A 16448-nucleotide genomic window follows, 5' to 3' on the forward strand; every position below is an offset into this window, starting at 1 on the left:
GAGGTAGGAGGATCACTTGAGCCCAGGAATTTAAGGTTGCAGTGAGCTATGGTGATGCCACTGTACTCTAGCCCAGGCAACAAAGCAAGACCCTATCTCAAATAAATAAATATATAGACAGACAGACTGTTGGAACAGAAATAATAATCAAATACAGAAATAAAACTTTTCAGAGTTGGAAAGATCATAGGTAAATTTAATTAGATTCAGAATTAGACAAAAATTTTAAAATTCTTGATATTAATAGTGTTGTGATGATAAATTAGGTCACATTTATGAGGGAATTAGCACTGTTCCTAGCACAAATTTAAATGTTTAATAATAAATAATATCTGCTGTGGCTATTGTGGCTATTGTGAATAGTGTCCTCCTTGATGTCATCATTATGTCCTTCTATTTTCCTTGAATTTCACTTTTTCCCCTCAGAACTTTTTATTCCTGATTATAAATAACGTATTTTCTTCCATTTTTGAAGATATTAAGAATTTTTCCAAACCATTTTCTTATACCAACAAAATTTCAAAATGGAAGCATTTCCCTTGCTCTGAAATATTTCCCATAGATTCCTGGTTGGTTTGATTTGTTTACTTATCTTCAACAAAAGGAAAATTCATACTTGGTATTTTCCAGTAAACTTTATGGAATTTCCCTTTGACCCCATTCACTCTTTAGTTGAGTGCAGATTTTGATGTGCTTAGACCTTAGTCCAGTTCTTTATCTCCAAGGTATTTATCTACCTACACACACACAACTTTACTCCGAATCATCCATTTCCATGCTGTGGCCTGCAAGGCTTATGGTACGATCTGGTCCCCAGTCACCCCTCTGCCCACATCTCTACCACTTTTCCCCTTGCTTATTGCTATAGCTGCAGTGTTCTCTTCCTTTCCTTCATTCTATTTTTTTTTTTTTTTTTTGAGACAGTGCCCAGGCTAGAGTGCCATGGTGTCAGCCAAGCTCACAGCAACCTCAAATTCCTGGGCTCAAGGGATTCTCCTGCCTCAGCCTCCCGAGTAGCTGGGACTACAGGCGCGTGCACCATGCCTGGCTAATTTTTCTATTATTAGTAAAGACAGGGGTCTCACTCTTGGTCAGGCTGGTCTCGAACTCTTGACCTCAAGCGATCCCCCAACCTCGGCCTCCCAGAGTGCTAGGATTACAGGCGTGAGCCACTGCGCCCAGCCCTTTCCTTCATTCTAGACACGGTCTCACCTCAGCATCTTAGAACTTTTCCTGGAACACTCTTTCCTTAGACAGCTTCATGGACTGCTCTCTCTCTCTCTCTCTGTCTTTGATTCTTTTGCTCAGATATCATCTTACCAGTGACATCTTGCTTACCCATCTTATATAAAATTGCAATGCTTTCCCAGCCCGAACAAACACTCTTTATTCCGCTTACCAGGAGATTATTTCTTTCCTTAGACTTAATAGATTGTGTTTTCCCTTGTTTCCATATATTTTTGTTTCCCTATTATTATGTAAGTTCCATGAGCAATGAGAGCTTTGTTTACTGCTCCTTCCCCAGCTAGAATAATAGGTGCTGTAGGCACTCAGAATGTTTGCGGAATGAATTGAATGAAGGTACATAATTCATCTCTCTTATATGGAGGTAGGTTTGTCTCCCTCTTGAGTCTGATTGTCTTCATCAGACTCAAGAAATAAAAAATGTCCTTCCCCAGCACACACCACTATCAGAGATTTTCTTTTGATCTTCATTTATTCATTGTGCAAACGTTTAGTCGACTGCATGACTGTGCCGGTGTTGGGCTCAGGGATGACTGTGATGAGTACAAGAGAAGACCTTTGCCTTTATCAAGCTTCATTGATGTTTTCTGTGACCCCCCCAACTTGCCTCCTTGGCCTCCCCAGCTTAAGAGAGCTGAGGCTTTCTTTCTTTGTGACAGTTCCTCTCCACAATATCTGTTTTTACTGGCCCTCTCTGGGCTTCATAGCCAATAATAAATACATTTGAAGGAAGTTTATTTGGTATACTGAGAGACTTGTAAGTACTTAATATGAAAGATGATAATATAGTCACAGCACTCCCCTTATGCTGGCAAAAAGTTACAGCCATGCATCTTCCAGCTAGATGGATTGTCCCTGCCTTAGTCCCATGATGAGGCATAGGAAGGGTCCAGAAAATTGAGGATCTATGTTACGCATTCTCTTGCGCTACTCATCACAAAAATAATTGGTTTTTGTCTCCAGGTGGCACAGGTGTACTGTGGTGGCTGTATGCAAAGCAAAGAAAGTCTCCCAAAGAAACAGTTATTCCAGAACAGCTTCAGGTAGCTGAAGACAATCTGCGGGCCCTCCTCATCTATGCCATTTCAGCCACAGTGTTCACAGTGAGTATAAGCTTGAGTGTATCTTTCAGTTTTGTGTTTTTATTTGCAGGAGATCATTAATGGAGCAGAAACTCACCTTTAGCTTTTGCTTTTCTAACCCTTATCTCCATTAGCTAAAAATCTCTGTCCCACAGTGTATGAAACACAAAAAGTCTCCTGAAGGCTTCCCTAAAGAATGAGTGCTGTTTGATGCAACATTTTATTCTCTCCTGTCTGCTTTTTGAGAGAGGAATACTTATATTGCCATTTGCTAATAAGAACATATTTCTTATTGTCATTAAGATAATGTAATTACTTTTTAAAAAATAGTTCTCTTTACCATAGAAAAGTATGTTAAGAAATATCATTCCATTTACTTGTTCACTAATTATTTTCCCATCTTTTTGTTTCAAATTTTTCTTTTAACAATGTGTATTATTTCAAAAATATGGGTATTACATAGTAAAATTATTAATTAACATGTGGTTAAATAATCTGTGGATATATCTTTAGTTCACCATCTTCTCCTCTCTGAAGAGAGGAAAAAAAAAATCAGTCCACTTCTAGGAGCTGCCTCAAGCTTTTTATTGAGCATCAGGAGTAAAAAATAAAGTCACCATAAAACCATTGGTTCCAAAAGATATTTGTTAGTTATTATTGTACAAATATTTATAATATGAATCATGTTTTCAGTACAGTTTGCTGTGCCAATTGCTGGAGGTGGGGGTTGAGGATGGGAAGGAGGCAAAGGGTGGCTCTGGCATGGACCCCACCGTTAGGGAGCTCTTGGTCCAGTAAGAGAGACGAGATATTTCAGAATGACAAGCAGAATGACAAGCATATATTTATTCCAATAAATTAAGAGTGTTGTTCTGACTGACAAATAAGACGTTTTGATTTGTAATGAGTGGCAAAGGGAAAGGTAGAATAATTCTAGGATTTATCAATAAATTGAGAAATCTTTTTATGTTTAGTTTTAAAGGATACTTGGTAACCATAATGCACAATTGAAAATGATAATTACTGCAAGAAAGATACAGACTCATAAAGTATTATTGGGATTCAGAGAATGATACTTTCAGCTTTGGGGATGAGGGTTTATATTAAAAATTTTCACCATTTTCAGTTTCTGTATTCACTACTTAGAACCTTTCCTTCTATTCTCTCCACACAGGTTATCTTGTTCCTGATAATGTTGGTTATGCGCAAACGTGTTGCTCTTACCATCGCCTTGTTCCACGTGGCTGGCAAGGTCTTCATTCACTTGCCACTGCTAGTCTTCCAACCCTTTTGGACTTTCTTTGCTCTTGTCTTGTTTTGGGTATACTGGATCATGACACTTCTTTTTCTTGGCACTGCCGGTAAGAAGATATGTTGCTTCTTTCTCTTAGTGATAAATATTGTTTTCAATCAGATGTTTTAAACAACAGGGAGAGAGAATTCTTCAGGTATTTGTTGGTAAAGGTCCAAAAGCCATCAGAGCTAGCAGTGGTAATGGCTCTTCAATAACCCACACCCTATTTGTGATTTTTAGAGCATCCTAGCAGAATGGGTCCAAACCAGGTAAGGCCTGAAATTGCATCCTAGTTTTGAGATGGTCGTGGATTTGAAGTAAGTTCTTGTATTGACTCAGACATTTGGGTTCATTCTAAGATGAACTAATGAATGCGGTGCCACTTTGGAGTTGCCTCATATCCCAGATATAGCCGAGGATCAGCTTGCTTCCTTGGGATTTTCTAGTTTGGAAATGACCTGAACCTAATCCTAGTGGTGATAGAGTTCATAGTTATACTTTCTTAAAGCCATGCTCACTGTCAAAGGTTAAACCTAAATGGAACTAATTGTAAGAAGTAGCGTAAGGATAGTAAATTTGTGTGTAACTTCTCTGTCCATTCAGCACTACTCATCCATTGACTATAATATTAATTTCTGCACTTTGTTAATAATTTGAATCTAGAATTATTGGATAATAGGTCTTAAAAAAAATCAAAGTGTTTGAACATTGATGCCTAAACTAAATAACTAATAATGTAAGAAGAATTTTATTCAACTAGAACAACTTTTAAAAGCTTTATATGGCCGGGCGCGGTGGCTCACGCCTGTAATCCTAGCACTCTGGGAGGCCGAGGCGGGTGGATCGCTCGAGGTCAGGAGTTCGAGACCAGCCTGAGCAAGAGCGAGACCCCGTCTCTACTAAAAATAGAAAGAAATTATATGGACAACTAAAATATATATATACAAAAAATTAGCCGGGTGGCGCATGCCTGTAGTCCCAGCTACTCGGGAGGCTGAGGCAGTAGGATCGCTTAAGCCCAGGAGTTTGAGGTTGCTGTGAGCTAGACTGACGCCACGGCACTCACTCTAGCCTGGGCAACAAAGCGAGACTCTGTCTCAAAAAAAAAAAAAAAAAAAAGCTTTATATGATACTTTTGAGAAAGTCAAAATGTGTAATTATACAATATTTAGTTTTACAGCTTTTCAAGTGGTAATTATTTTTGTCCCTTAATGAAATAGCATTAAGATCATAAAGTTCGTGGTTTGGGGGTCGGGACCTATTGTTGGGAATTAGATTAATTTGTTATATTTAATAGCTGTATTTCTTGGTTTGTACTTTATGTGCTTCTTTCCTTCCTTGATATTTTCCTAGGCAGTGCTGTTCAGAATGAACAAGGCTTTGTGGAGTTCAAGATTTCTGGGCCTCTGCAGTACATGTGGTGGTACCATGTGGTGGGCCTGATTTGGATCAGCGAATTTATTCTAGCGTGTCAGCAGATGACGGTGGCAGGAGCTGTGGTAACATACTATTTTACTAGGTGAGGATATAGACGTTCACCTAAGTGATTGTGTCAGCAGGGTGAAGGGGAAGGGAACTGGACTGATGCTGGCATAAGAATTTTATTTCTTTAAAAAAATAATTGGAAGTGAACTAAATGTTATTTGTAGTTGATAATTCTGGGAGGTGGGAAAATGAGAGGTTTTATTCTTTATACTTTGCTGTAATTGTCTCAAATTTATCATGTATAACTTAAATTATATTTAGCAGAAATACATCTTATAGTAGTGCCATATGTACTTTTGCTTTATATGAAAGTCCATCGAAAGACAATAAGCCTTTTTAATTTGTTTGGTTCAGAACAAGTGTGTGTCCCCTTTGCTAACTTCAGAGCTGAGTATTAAAGCTATGGGCTTCATAGTTTTCTATTACTATTATAATGAGGTACCAGGTCTAGATTGGCATCTTTTTAAATTCCATTTTCTGATTGTACGATTAACTTCATAAGTATTCACTTATAATAAGAGATTTCAAAGCACAAATTTATTTAACTTAACATATTAGAGCATCTGAACCCCATGAAACTACCGTAGAGAAATGAATCATTTATTTTGTATGGTGTATCTGTAGCATTTGTATTATTTATATATCACTTTGCCATATTGTCATGAAGCTAGAATAAAAATAATGAACCGAGTTTTTCCCTGTGTTGGACTCTAACCATACCTGTGTTTTCATCCTGGTGTAGGCTTTGTTTTAATTGTCTTTTTGGTCATTTTTAAAATAGGGATAAAAGGAATTTGCCATTTACACCTATTTTGGCATCAGTGAATCGCCTTATTCGTTACCACCTTGGTACGGTGGCAAAAGGATCTTTCATTATCACATTAGTCAAAATTCCACGAATGATCCTTATGTATATTCACAGTCAGCTCAAAGGAAAGGTAAGGGGAAAATGCTTTTCTGGACTCTGTGTGGGCACATTTCAGACCTGAGTTCTGCATGTAGCAGAGCACCCAATAATGTTAAATCCAAAGTTGTGAATGTGTTTTTCAAAGTCTTTACAAGGCAGAATCCAGTCCTCTCCCTTGTCTCCCACTCATGCACTCCATATACTCTGGCAAAATTCATCTCATCACTGGTTACTGGAAGTATCCTGTGCTGTTCTTCCTCTATGTTGACTCACACCCCTTCCTCCCTATTCTCAACCGTAAAAATAACACGTATTTCAACATAGTTTAGCTCAAATGCCACCTCTTCCTCAAAACTGTTCCTGATTCCTCCCATCTCCCAGTGTTGTCTCTCTCTTTTCCCCAATCTCATAACACTTAGCATTGATACCATATTCAGATTCTAACCTTTTTTATGTTTAACGTTTTTTCTTCTACTAGGTTGTTAATTCCTTGCTGATCTTATATACCTCACTGTATCTTATATGTGATAGGTGCTAAGTAAATGTTGAATTGAAATGATTAAAATTAACTTAGCCATTATGTTTTAAGAAGGAAATAGGTGGGTGTGGAGGCTTTGAAGCATAGGTTATGATTTTTAAGTTTTTATTTATTTTTCTAAGATTTGATGTCTTTATATCATGGTTTGATTTTTTTTGGTTTTTTAATTATTTCAATTTTTCCCCCTACTCAGGAAAATGCTTGTGCACGATGTGTGCTGAAATCTTGCATTTGTTGCCTTTGGTGTCTTGAAAAGTGCCTAAATTATTTAAATCAGGTAAAATATTTTAAAAATAAATCTAACATTCACTTTCAAAACTAGGTTCATTGTTTCTTCTCCCAAGATAAACTAACTGAACTCAATTGAAAGATGTTATGTTTTTCTCGTGTTATTATGTACACTGTACCTTGATCAAGTATGTCTATTTCAATAATATTCTTATTTTATTTTATTTTATTTTTATTTATTTTTTTTTTTTTTTTGAGACAGAGTCTCACTGTGTTGCCCCGGCTAGAGTGAGTGCCGTGGCGTTAGCCTAGCTCACAGCAACCTCAAACTCCTGAGCTCAAGCGATCCTCCTTGTCTCAGCCTCCCGAGTAGCTGGGACTACAGGCATGTGCCACCATGCCCGGCTAATTTTTTCTATATATATTTTTAGCTGTCCATATAATTTCTTTCTATTTTTAGTAGAGATGGGGTCTCGCTCTTGCTCAGGCTGGTCTCGAACTCCTGAGCTCAAAGGATCCGCCCACCTCGGCCTCCCAGAGTGCTAGGATTACAGGCGTGAGCCACCGCGCCCGGCCAATATTCTTATTTTTTAAATTAACATATGTTCTTATCAAGGCTATTACATTAATCTTAATTTTAATGTATGAGTAAAACATCATCAGGGTTCATCTTTCAGGGAAGACATTTATCTCTTATCCCTTATTTATATCTTTTCATTTTTAAAATTTTTCCTAAGAATCTGTATATTCTAGCTGTTGTTCTTTAATTTTCTTAAATGTTGTTTGAGCGCTTTAGTGTAAAGCTGTTGTGACACTTGATCCTTTTTTGCAACTGGCTACTATCATTCAAACTATTATTGTATGCTCTCAATGCTAATACTTTTCTTTTGGCCTAACTGCTATGATATTGGCCTAGGGAAACATGGAAGGAAGTGCTGTTTCTGAGGTTGAAAGGAGGAATTGATACTTATGGAATAAACAGGTTTTAGGGGAATGGGTTGGTCTGTTTTTCTCTATCTGAGCATCTAGGAACTCTATGTGGAGCACTTTTCCCATCTTTTCTTTTTCTTTGCTACTTTTCCATTCATTGAAAATCAATTCTAATTTATTAATGCCCTCTTCTAATAGGCCAAAGGCAAAATTGACTTTCTCACCATTTACCTCTTAGTGATTGAAGAGTACCATTGTACTTTCCACTCACTCTGGGAGAGTCAAAGGTGATAGTCCTACGGCCATGGTATTGAACATGCCAGGACTTTGCATTATTGGGGTTCTCTGGTTAATACAAGAAAGTAGGTATGACTTTTCCCTAGCAAAATACATTCTTATAGATCATAATACTCTCTATGGATATATAAGTATTTGAAAGCTCATTATTTAAGTAACTAGTAACAACCATAACAACCTGAAAAATTATGTTGCTTAAAATTGGTTTGGGCCAAGTCATCCTTGTCAAATAGTTAATGGATACATTAGAGAGCATCATCATTACATTTTGTACCCCTCACTAAGTGGCTTATCCTCAGGGGGAGATGGGCTAAGCCCAGCTCTCTAGGCTCAGTTCCCACCACCTTCCCCCAGGCACCTTATGCTTTTGCAGTTTCCCAAATGTGCCTGGAATGACTCCCCTCCAACACTGACTAGCTCCTGCTCAGTCAATGCGTCTGCCTGAGCCTCACCTGCAACGAGCCATCCCTCTTTGCCCCATCCCTTCCGCTGAGTTTCCAACACCAGCTCATGCCTCTGTGAAAACACTAAGGACACTGTATTGAAACAGTCTGTTTACTTCTTTATCTCCACCTTTAGATTTCTAGCTCCGTGAAGGCAGGGATCTTATCTTACTTTTCTTTGTCTCCTCAGAAGCTAGGTAGCACAGTGCCTGATACACAATAAATAGTTCTTAATTGTTTTCTGAATGAATTACTAATTATCAGTGACTATTTAGATTCAAAAAGACTGACAGGATGATAATAAAACTATAAGTAAGAGTCTTGAAAATGAGATATGCAGTTATACTGAGGAAAGACAACAAAACACATGATGTCAAGATAGTCAATAACCAGGTGAAAAAATCCAAGGTTTTCAGCATTTTCCAAGCTAAACATTAGTTAGCGATTTGGTATGAACAGTCCTGAGGTGTTGGGTTTTCTTTGTCCAGGTTTTGTCCATTTCGGATCTTCATTTCGTAGGCATGATGTTTGAGGTTGCAAGTGAATCATTGAAACAGTAATAAATCACACGTGTGAGCAAAGGTTTAGGGAGAGTGATTCTGAACTCATGCTTAGTAGTTAGCTCTAGTTGGGAATATAAAGAGCTGCAATGTGGGGACTGGTCACTCATGGTGCTTCATGTCTCCTGTGCTCATAGCAAATGCCCCATTTGAAATGAGGTCAGCAAAACTCTGTGAGACAGAATATGCAGATATCTCAGATTTTCCTGTTTCGTGCTGTAAACTAAGACAAGTGATAATGTTAAAGAAAATATATTCAAATTAAGATTTACAACATACTTTTAGTTCATATGACCTTTAAAAAGTCTAAGAATTTAGAACAAAACTGGATGAAACCTACAGTGTGGGTTTTTGACTTTCTGCCCTGTCTTAGTTTGGGCTGCTGTAACAAAATACCATAAACTGGGTGGCTTATAAACAGCAGAAATTAATTCCTCATAGCTCTGGAGGCTTGGAAGTCCAAGATCAAGGCACCAGTATATTCAGTGTCTGGTGAGGGCCTATTTCCTTATTCATAGGCAGGGACTTCTTGCTGTGTCCTCATATGGTGGAAGACACAAGACGGCTCTCTGGGGCCTTTTCATGTGGGCAGTAATACCATTCAGGAGAGCAGAGCCCTCACGAGCTATTCACCTTCCAAAGTCCCCACCTCCTAATACCATCACTTTGGTGATTATATTTTAACATATGAACTTTGGGGGAGACACAAACATTCAGACCATAGCATGCCCCCACTATCCCTCACCCCAAATAAGGAAGGAATAATTATAATTACCCTTTTCATTATTTAATTCATAAGGATCTACACAGAGTTGCACATATCTTATTCCTCTTTTCCTACCATTGCTATCTAGCTTGCCCCTATTAAGTGAGTTATTATGTAAATATTTTAAACTTTAAGAGGAGTTCCTTCAGTAAAGAAAGGAAAGAAGGTGTGACAATGTGGCAGCTGTGCTCTGGAGCAGATGGCCACGCGGGCTGGCTCCCTGCATGGCAACTCTCTGCCCTAACATATTTTTGTCCACGTGACCAGTACTCTTTCACTGTATCCTGTCACACAAAAGTAGTACCGGGGATTGCTTACGCTGACAGGTGTCCTTTTAAAAGGATTCCTGGATGCTGGTCATCCTTTATCTTGCTTCTGGGAGTTGAATATTCTCAAGCCTGTGTCCTGCCTGAGCAGATGTTGGGCGTGGGCTAAATGTTTGTCAGTGACGCCTCTCTGTGGGCAGTTTAGCTCAGGATAAGGAAGGCTGTCTGCGAAAAAGGTAGGTGGACTCTAAAAATCTCAACCAAGGAGTCTTCAGAAAGCTCAGAGAACAATTATCAGGAAAAGCCACAAAGGACTCAGAACTTCTTGAGAACCTTAGCATGAATCCTTTTAGACTAGAAGGTATAGAAAAGGAAGGAAATTTCATTGGCGATGTGATCTATAGCACATTTTCCTTGCTGAACAGGCCATGTTGACTTTTGTGCATGCAGTTCATCTTCTGCCTTGGGAGTGGGTAAAAAAGCTTACAAAATATCCATCTACTTTTTTTCCAGTTAGGTTGAATATAAAGGAATTAAAAAGATTTGTAGGAATACTGCCAGAAAGGCTAAATTTCTATGAGTACATCCTACCATTGAACTGAGGCATGGTGAAAAGGAATTATTGCTGCTTTTCTTCCTTATCTACAAATCAATAGGCTTCTGCTCTAAAAGTAGATGGAATGGAGCAGGGTAGGGTAAGAAGAAAGAAACAACAAAGGAGGAATCATTCTCAGATGACTGAAGCATCTGAAAACTAAAGAAGGAAACAAAAAAGCTTTTATATTAATAGTTTGGAAATGTTGGGCCTTCTCTTGGAGTCAGTTGGTCTAATGAAGACAGAGGAGAGAGAATGTAGGTGCCTGGATCCTCTTGTTTCTGTCTCTTTTAAGGAAGCTCATGGTGCAACTGGAAAGGGTAGAACACTATAGTTAAGAGTGAGTTATGGCCAGGCGCAATGGCTCAGGCCTGTAATCCCAGCACTTTGGGAGGCTGAGGCAAGTGGATTGCTTGAGGCCAGAAGTTTGAGGCTGCATTGAACTATGATCATGCCACTATCAGCCTGGGTGATAGAGCTAGACCCTGTCTCTTAAAAAAATAAAAAGAAAAAGAGGCCGGGCGCGGTGGCTCACGCCTGTAATCCTAGCACTCTGGGAGGCCGAGGCGGGTGGATCGCTCGAGGTCAGGAGTTCAAGACCAGCCTGAGCAAGAGTGAGACCCCGTCTCTACTAAAAATAGAAAGAAATTATATGGACAACTAAAATATATATACACAAAAAATTAGCCGAGCATGGTGGCGCATGCCTGTAGTCCCAGCTACTCAGGAGGCTGAGGCAGTAGGATCGCTTAAGCCCAGGAGTTTGAGGTCTGTGAGCTAGACTGATGCCACGGCACTCACTCTAGCCCGGGCAACAGAGTGAGACTCTGTCTCAAAAAAAAAAAAAAGAAAAAGAAAAAGAAAGAAAAATGTTGAACTGAAAAATTATAGTGAAAGATACTAAAAGATTGGACATTGAGAAGGAAGTTACTAAAACTTGAGATGAGCAAATGTGGTTTGTATTTCAAATAGGATAATACAGTGTGTTCCCTAGACTGTAAACAAGATGAATATTAATCTTTAGCAATACTCTAGAACAAGGGTTAGCAAATTTTATCACAGACCAGAGAGGAAATATTTTTGGCTTGTTAGGCCATACAGTCTGTCATAACAGCTCAGTTCTGCCGTTTTGGCATGAAAGCTGTCAGAGACAACATATAAACAAATGGGCACGGCTGTGTTCCAGTAGAACTTCATTTCCAAACTAATCGGCAGGTGAGATATGGCCCGCAGGTGGTAGGTTGACCACCCGTGCTCTAAAATAAATTGTTAAATGGGTGTCTTTGTGAGTACTTAGGGAACTAGTGAGAACAGGGGACCAATCTGTGTTCTTTGAGGAAAGGTCTGGCTGGGGCAGTTCTTCTCCATCACTTTACAGCAGGGTTACTGTTACACAAGATCAAAAGTATGGTTTATTTTTACTTCATTGAGCCAGTTGGCAGAGTGTTTCAAAAGAAGCTTTTGTGGAAGATGGGAACAATGTGGACCACTGCAGTTAGGCAGTTAACTCTTTGGTGCCTGCTATCTTTTAGCTGACAAGAAGCAAATGACAGTAAAAGGAGCAACAAATTCTAGAAAAATTAGAATGATTTCTTAAAATATTTCATAAAAGACCTGCACACATGATCTAGTAGTATATTCTGATAATAAATTACTCCAATTTGTAGTTATACTGTATTTCTCAAAGAGCACCATAATTTCCTACTGCTCCATTACTGAAAAAAGTTTAAGAACACAGGACTGACCTGCTCAGTACAATACTCTTTCCTTGGCTCTGAAATGTTCTGCATTTGTAATCAGTGAAGTTAATCATATAATGGCAAATTATATTTTTTATAACTCAAACCTCATCTTCATAACAGATTCCTGATAATCTAACAAGCATACAGTTAGAACATTCTTAAAGACTATCTCTCCCAGACTCAGTGTTTCTAGACAATATAGGGTTAAAGTAAGTCCTTTATGTCTAGCAGTTTCCAGCAATTTCAGCCTTTTGGACCCACCAATAATTTATTAATAAGTCAGCACTAAACCAAAGGTTCCTAAAGACCAAAAGTTTCAGTCACAAAGTCTGTATCCTTTCCCTTTAGACATATTTGATGTCATGATACTTGTTCACATTTCCCAGAAAACATAAATGCTATTTTAGGATTTAATATAACAGAGAATGGAAAATAAAACCAGAGTCTGTGACTAGTGGGTCAAAGAGGACATGGGGCGGCAGAAGCAGGTATAACTGGATGAGAATGGGTCAGCTGGGACTCGGTATTACAAGGAACAGAGGCTCAGCTCAGTCCGGCCTAAACAAGAGAGAAAGGGGGAGAAGGAAAAGGCTGGAGCAGGGAAGGTGAGGATTCTTAGCAATGTATTAGCTTCTGAAACTAGAGAGTCCAGAAATCTGGCTAGTTCCCAATGACGCACACATTATCAACCAGCTCAAGTACCTGGTTTCTTTCTGTTCTAACTTCCCTGGTGTTGGCCTCACCCTCAGTTTCACACGGTGACCTCCTGCAGCTCTTCCCATTATGTTAGCAAAACAGCAGTGGCCATTCATACCCTCACACCTTTCAGGAGCACCTGTGGAAGAGAAATGAAGCCTCTTTTTCCCAGAAGCCCCAAGGAACATCTCTTTTACTTTCATTGGCTCTGATTAGTTGATGTGCCATTCCTGAACCCATCATTGTGGCCCGGTGGGAAGAGTATGCTCATTGGCTTTTGTCAGTCAAGGTCCCTCCCCAGAGCTGGAGGTAGTGTCGGCCCCACCAGACTCTGGGTTGGGGAATGGGGAAGGCTGTTTTCTCAAAGGAGATTTGGAGTCCTGCTTCCAGGAGGAGGAGGGGTATAAAATGTGGGGCAACAAACAGCTGTGTTGTACAAGAGCTGTGAGAAGTGACAGCATAGAAGAAAGCCACCGGGGAGGAGATGGGGCTGTTCCAGATGAAACAGCACAGCAATCGGATGCCCATACCTATCTCTGCAGCTTTTAAAGCATCGCTGAAATGGTTACAGTCCATCACTGATGTTCATAGTCATGACCCTGAGACATCTAGGAAAGATTAAATTATGTTTGATTTACTAAGACAGGAAAGAAGTTAATAGATGTTAGAAAGGTTTATGTGTGTTTTAATAAATAACAGTGTTTTTAAAGAACTAAAACTAAGCCCACAGGAAAGTTCTTTTTACCATTATCAAGTATTTTTTTTAATGTCTCATATTTCCTTGTGCTCAGTCTGAATCTAGCCACGTGTTTGACTGCCAAATGTTTTTAAAACTTATATTTTCACTATGCTTGGTTTATATCTTCACAAAGTGAGTTTCAGTTATTGATAAAAATATTTTTGCTTTTGTCTAGAATGCATACACAGCCACAGCTATCAACAGCACCAACTTCTGCACCTCAGCAAAGGATGCCTTTGTCATTCTTGTGGAGAATGCTTTGCGAGTGGCTGCCATCAACACGGTGGGGGATTTCATGTTATTCCTAGGCAAGGTAAGACCAAGTATTTTGTCTGAGACATATTCCTTTATTTAAAAAATATCTAGCTAAGTTATTAAAAGTAACTTAATATATAGCAAGCGCTTACAAAGCCCTTAATATATGTCAGGCATTGTTATAAATACTTTACATGTATTGCATGCATATAATCCTCACAATAAATTTGTAAGGTAAGTTCTATTATATTATTATTCTCATTTTACAGATGGGGAAACTGAGGCATGGGGAGGCTAAGTAATTTGCATGTTTCTCCTTACAACCATCAAGAATTAGGAAACAGTTTGCATAATGGTTAGGGTTACTGCATCTGGAGCCTAACTGCCTGGATTCAAATCCTGCCTCTGTCACTTAATGACCGTGTGACTTGAGATGGTTACATAGTCATTCTGTGCCTCAGTTTGCTCGTCTGTAAAACCGGGATTTAGTGCAGAATTCCGAGGCTTGTGAGGATTAGATTGGTTAATACATGTAGGGTATCTAGGACAGTGCTTAACACATTGTGAGTTCTTGATGAATGTTAGTTTTTGTTGTTGTTACAGTATTATATATAAACTCCTTGAAAATAGAGCTGTTAGGGAATGAGACTTACACTTTCCTGAGAAGTGTCTGAAGAGAGGCAGTTTAGTCTATACTATTAAAATCTGCAAAATAATAAATAGCATCATGATTAGATTTCATTGTATCTGAATTTTAAGCCATAAAATACTCAAAAAATTTGACAAGGTGAGAAAAGAAAAAGACGTATAATACTACCACTGTAATCAAATGACTTATTTCTGTATATTCCCTTCCAGTGGTTTTTCTATAGATAACAATCACATCATATATACCTGTTTGGTCCTGCCCTGTTCACTTGACATCATATCATATACATTTTCCATCTGGCTTTGATAATCTTCATAATTACTCATTGTCACAATGGTAAATATTCTACCAAATGCTATTCTTAAATATTCTCTTACTAGTGAACACCTAGGTTGCTCCAGCCACTGTGCTTTTAAAATGTTTTTGAAAAGAAAAAATATTTGGTATGGAGAAGCATAGCACTGTGTAGTTTGAAGTGCATAGGTTCTTAGGCAAATGTCCACTGAAAAGAATTAAGAATAAAACTATATAGATAATATTTTGAAAATTTGTAATTAAATTTACATTATGACTTGAATTTGTTCTTGTCATGTTTTTACATAAAAGGAAATTTTTGTATAGTAAAGACAGAATGAGTTAATGCACGTTAAGGACTGGAAACAGTATCTGACACTTATTAACTATTACTATTTATATGCCACATGACTGATACAGAAAGGCTTCAGAGTGTTTATTTTTATTTTTGTTTACATATTTATAATTTATTCTCATAGCTAAGAAAGATATGAAGCAACTTAGAATAAAAGTGTGCATATATATACATATACATATATATATGCACATAGCAATTTTTAGAAAGGGACATAAGAAGCCATATAGAGGACTAAGGGAGAAATTATACTAAGTGGCCATATTTGATGATGATAATGATTTTAGTGAACTCTGATTAAGACACTAGCTGTGCACCAGGCACTGAGTGCAGTGCTTTAGTTAAGTGTTGTATTTGGTCCTCCCCTGTAAGGTAAGCTGCTATTATCTTCATTTTATAGTATAGGAGACCAAAGTTTAGAGAGCTAATTAAGTTGGCCGAATTTAGAGAACTGGAATGTGGCAGAGCTGGAGTTCAAAATCAGGTCTGTCTGACTTCTAGGTGACTCATCACTGTGTGCTGTCATTGCCTCAACTGATATTACATTTGCCCTTGTGACTTTTTTTTTTTTTTAAGACTTTTGATTCAGTAATTCTGCTAATGGTAAACTACTCCTGGAAATAATTCTAAATACAAAAAATTACTACATTATTTATAATAGTGACCAATTATAAATAATCTAATGCCTAACAATAGGGAAATGGTTGGGAGTAATAGTCAATAGACTATTATTCAACTAATAAGCTATGTTTTTTATTAAGAATCTATAATATGGTGAAGAAATACATATGGTGTAATAAATGAAAAAGCTGAGTAAAACTACTGTGCTATTAGTACTGTTTAAAAATGTGTATAAGAAGTAGGATGAAAATTGATATCTCAAGATGGTAACAATGAACAGTGATTACCTTTGAATATTGAAAATATGGATGATTACTTTACCATAGTAAGATAATTGCTCTACATTGAGTATACATTCCTTTTATAATGAAAAATATATAGATGATAAAATATAATGTTTTAAAATTGGCTTTGAGCTCTTCAGCAGCCTAGTGACCTGTCAAAATTTTTTCTTTAAGTTA

At 38.0% G+C, this 16448-nt stretch overlaps 1 protein-coding gene across 3 annotated transcripts in view; it reads left to right on the forward strand.

Moving 5' to 3' along the window:
- The window catches only part of SLC44A1 (solute carrier family 44 member 1), a 166917-nt gene that overhangs the window by 103764 nt on the left and 46705 nt on the right, over nucleotides 1–16448 (forward strand). For all 3 annotated transcript variants that reach the window (XM_069474519.1, XM_069474518.1, XM_069474517.1), the window contains exons 8-13: nucleotides 2209–2348; nucleotides 3502–3688; nucleotides 4975–5140; nucleotides 5888–6044; nucleotides 6745–6828; nucleotides 13989–14126. In XM_069474519.1, the coding sequence (XP_069330620.1) occupies nucleotides 2209–2348; nucleotides 3502–3688; nucleotides 4975–5140; nucleotides 5888–6044; nucleotides 6745–6828; nucleotides 13989–14126 (872 nt within the window). The remainder of the gene's footprint in view (nucleotides 1–2208; nucleotides 2349–3501; nucleotides 3689–4974; nucleotides 5141–5887; nucleotides 6045–6744; nucleotides 6829–13988; nucleotides 14127–16448) is intronic.

The sequence above is a fragment of the Eulemur rufifrons genome, chromosome 7 (assembly GCF_041146395.1).
Source record: "Eulemur rufifrons isolate Redbay chromosome 7, OSU_ERuf_1, whole genome shotgun sequence".
NCBI classification, from domain to species: domain Eukaryota; kingdom Metazoa; phylum Chordata; class Mammalia; order Primates; family Lemuridae; genus Eulemur; species Eulemur rufifrons.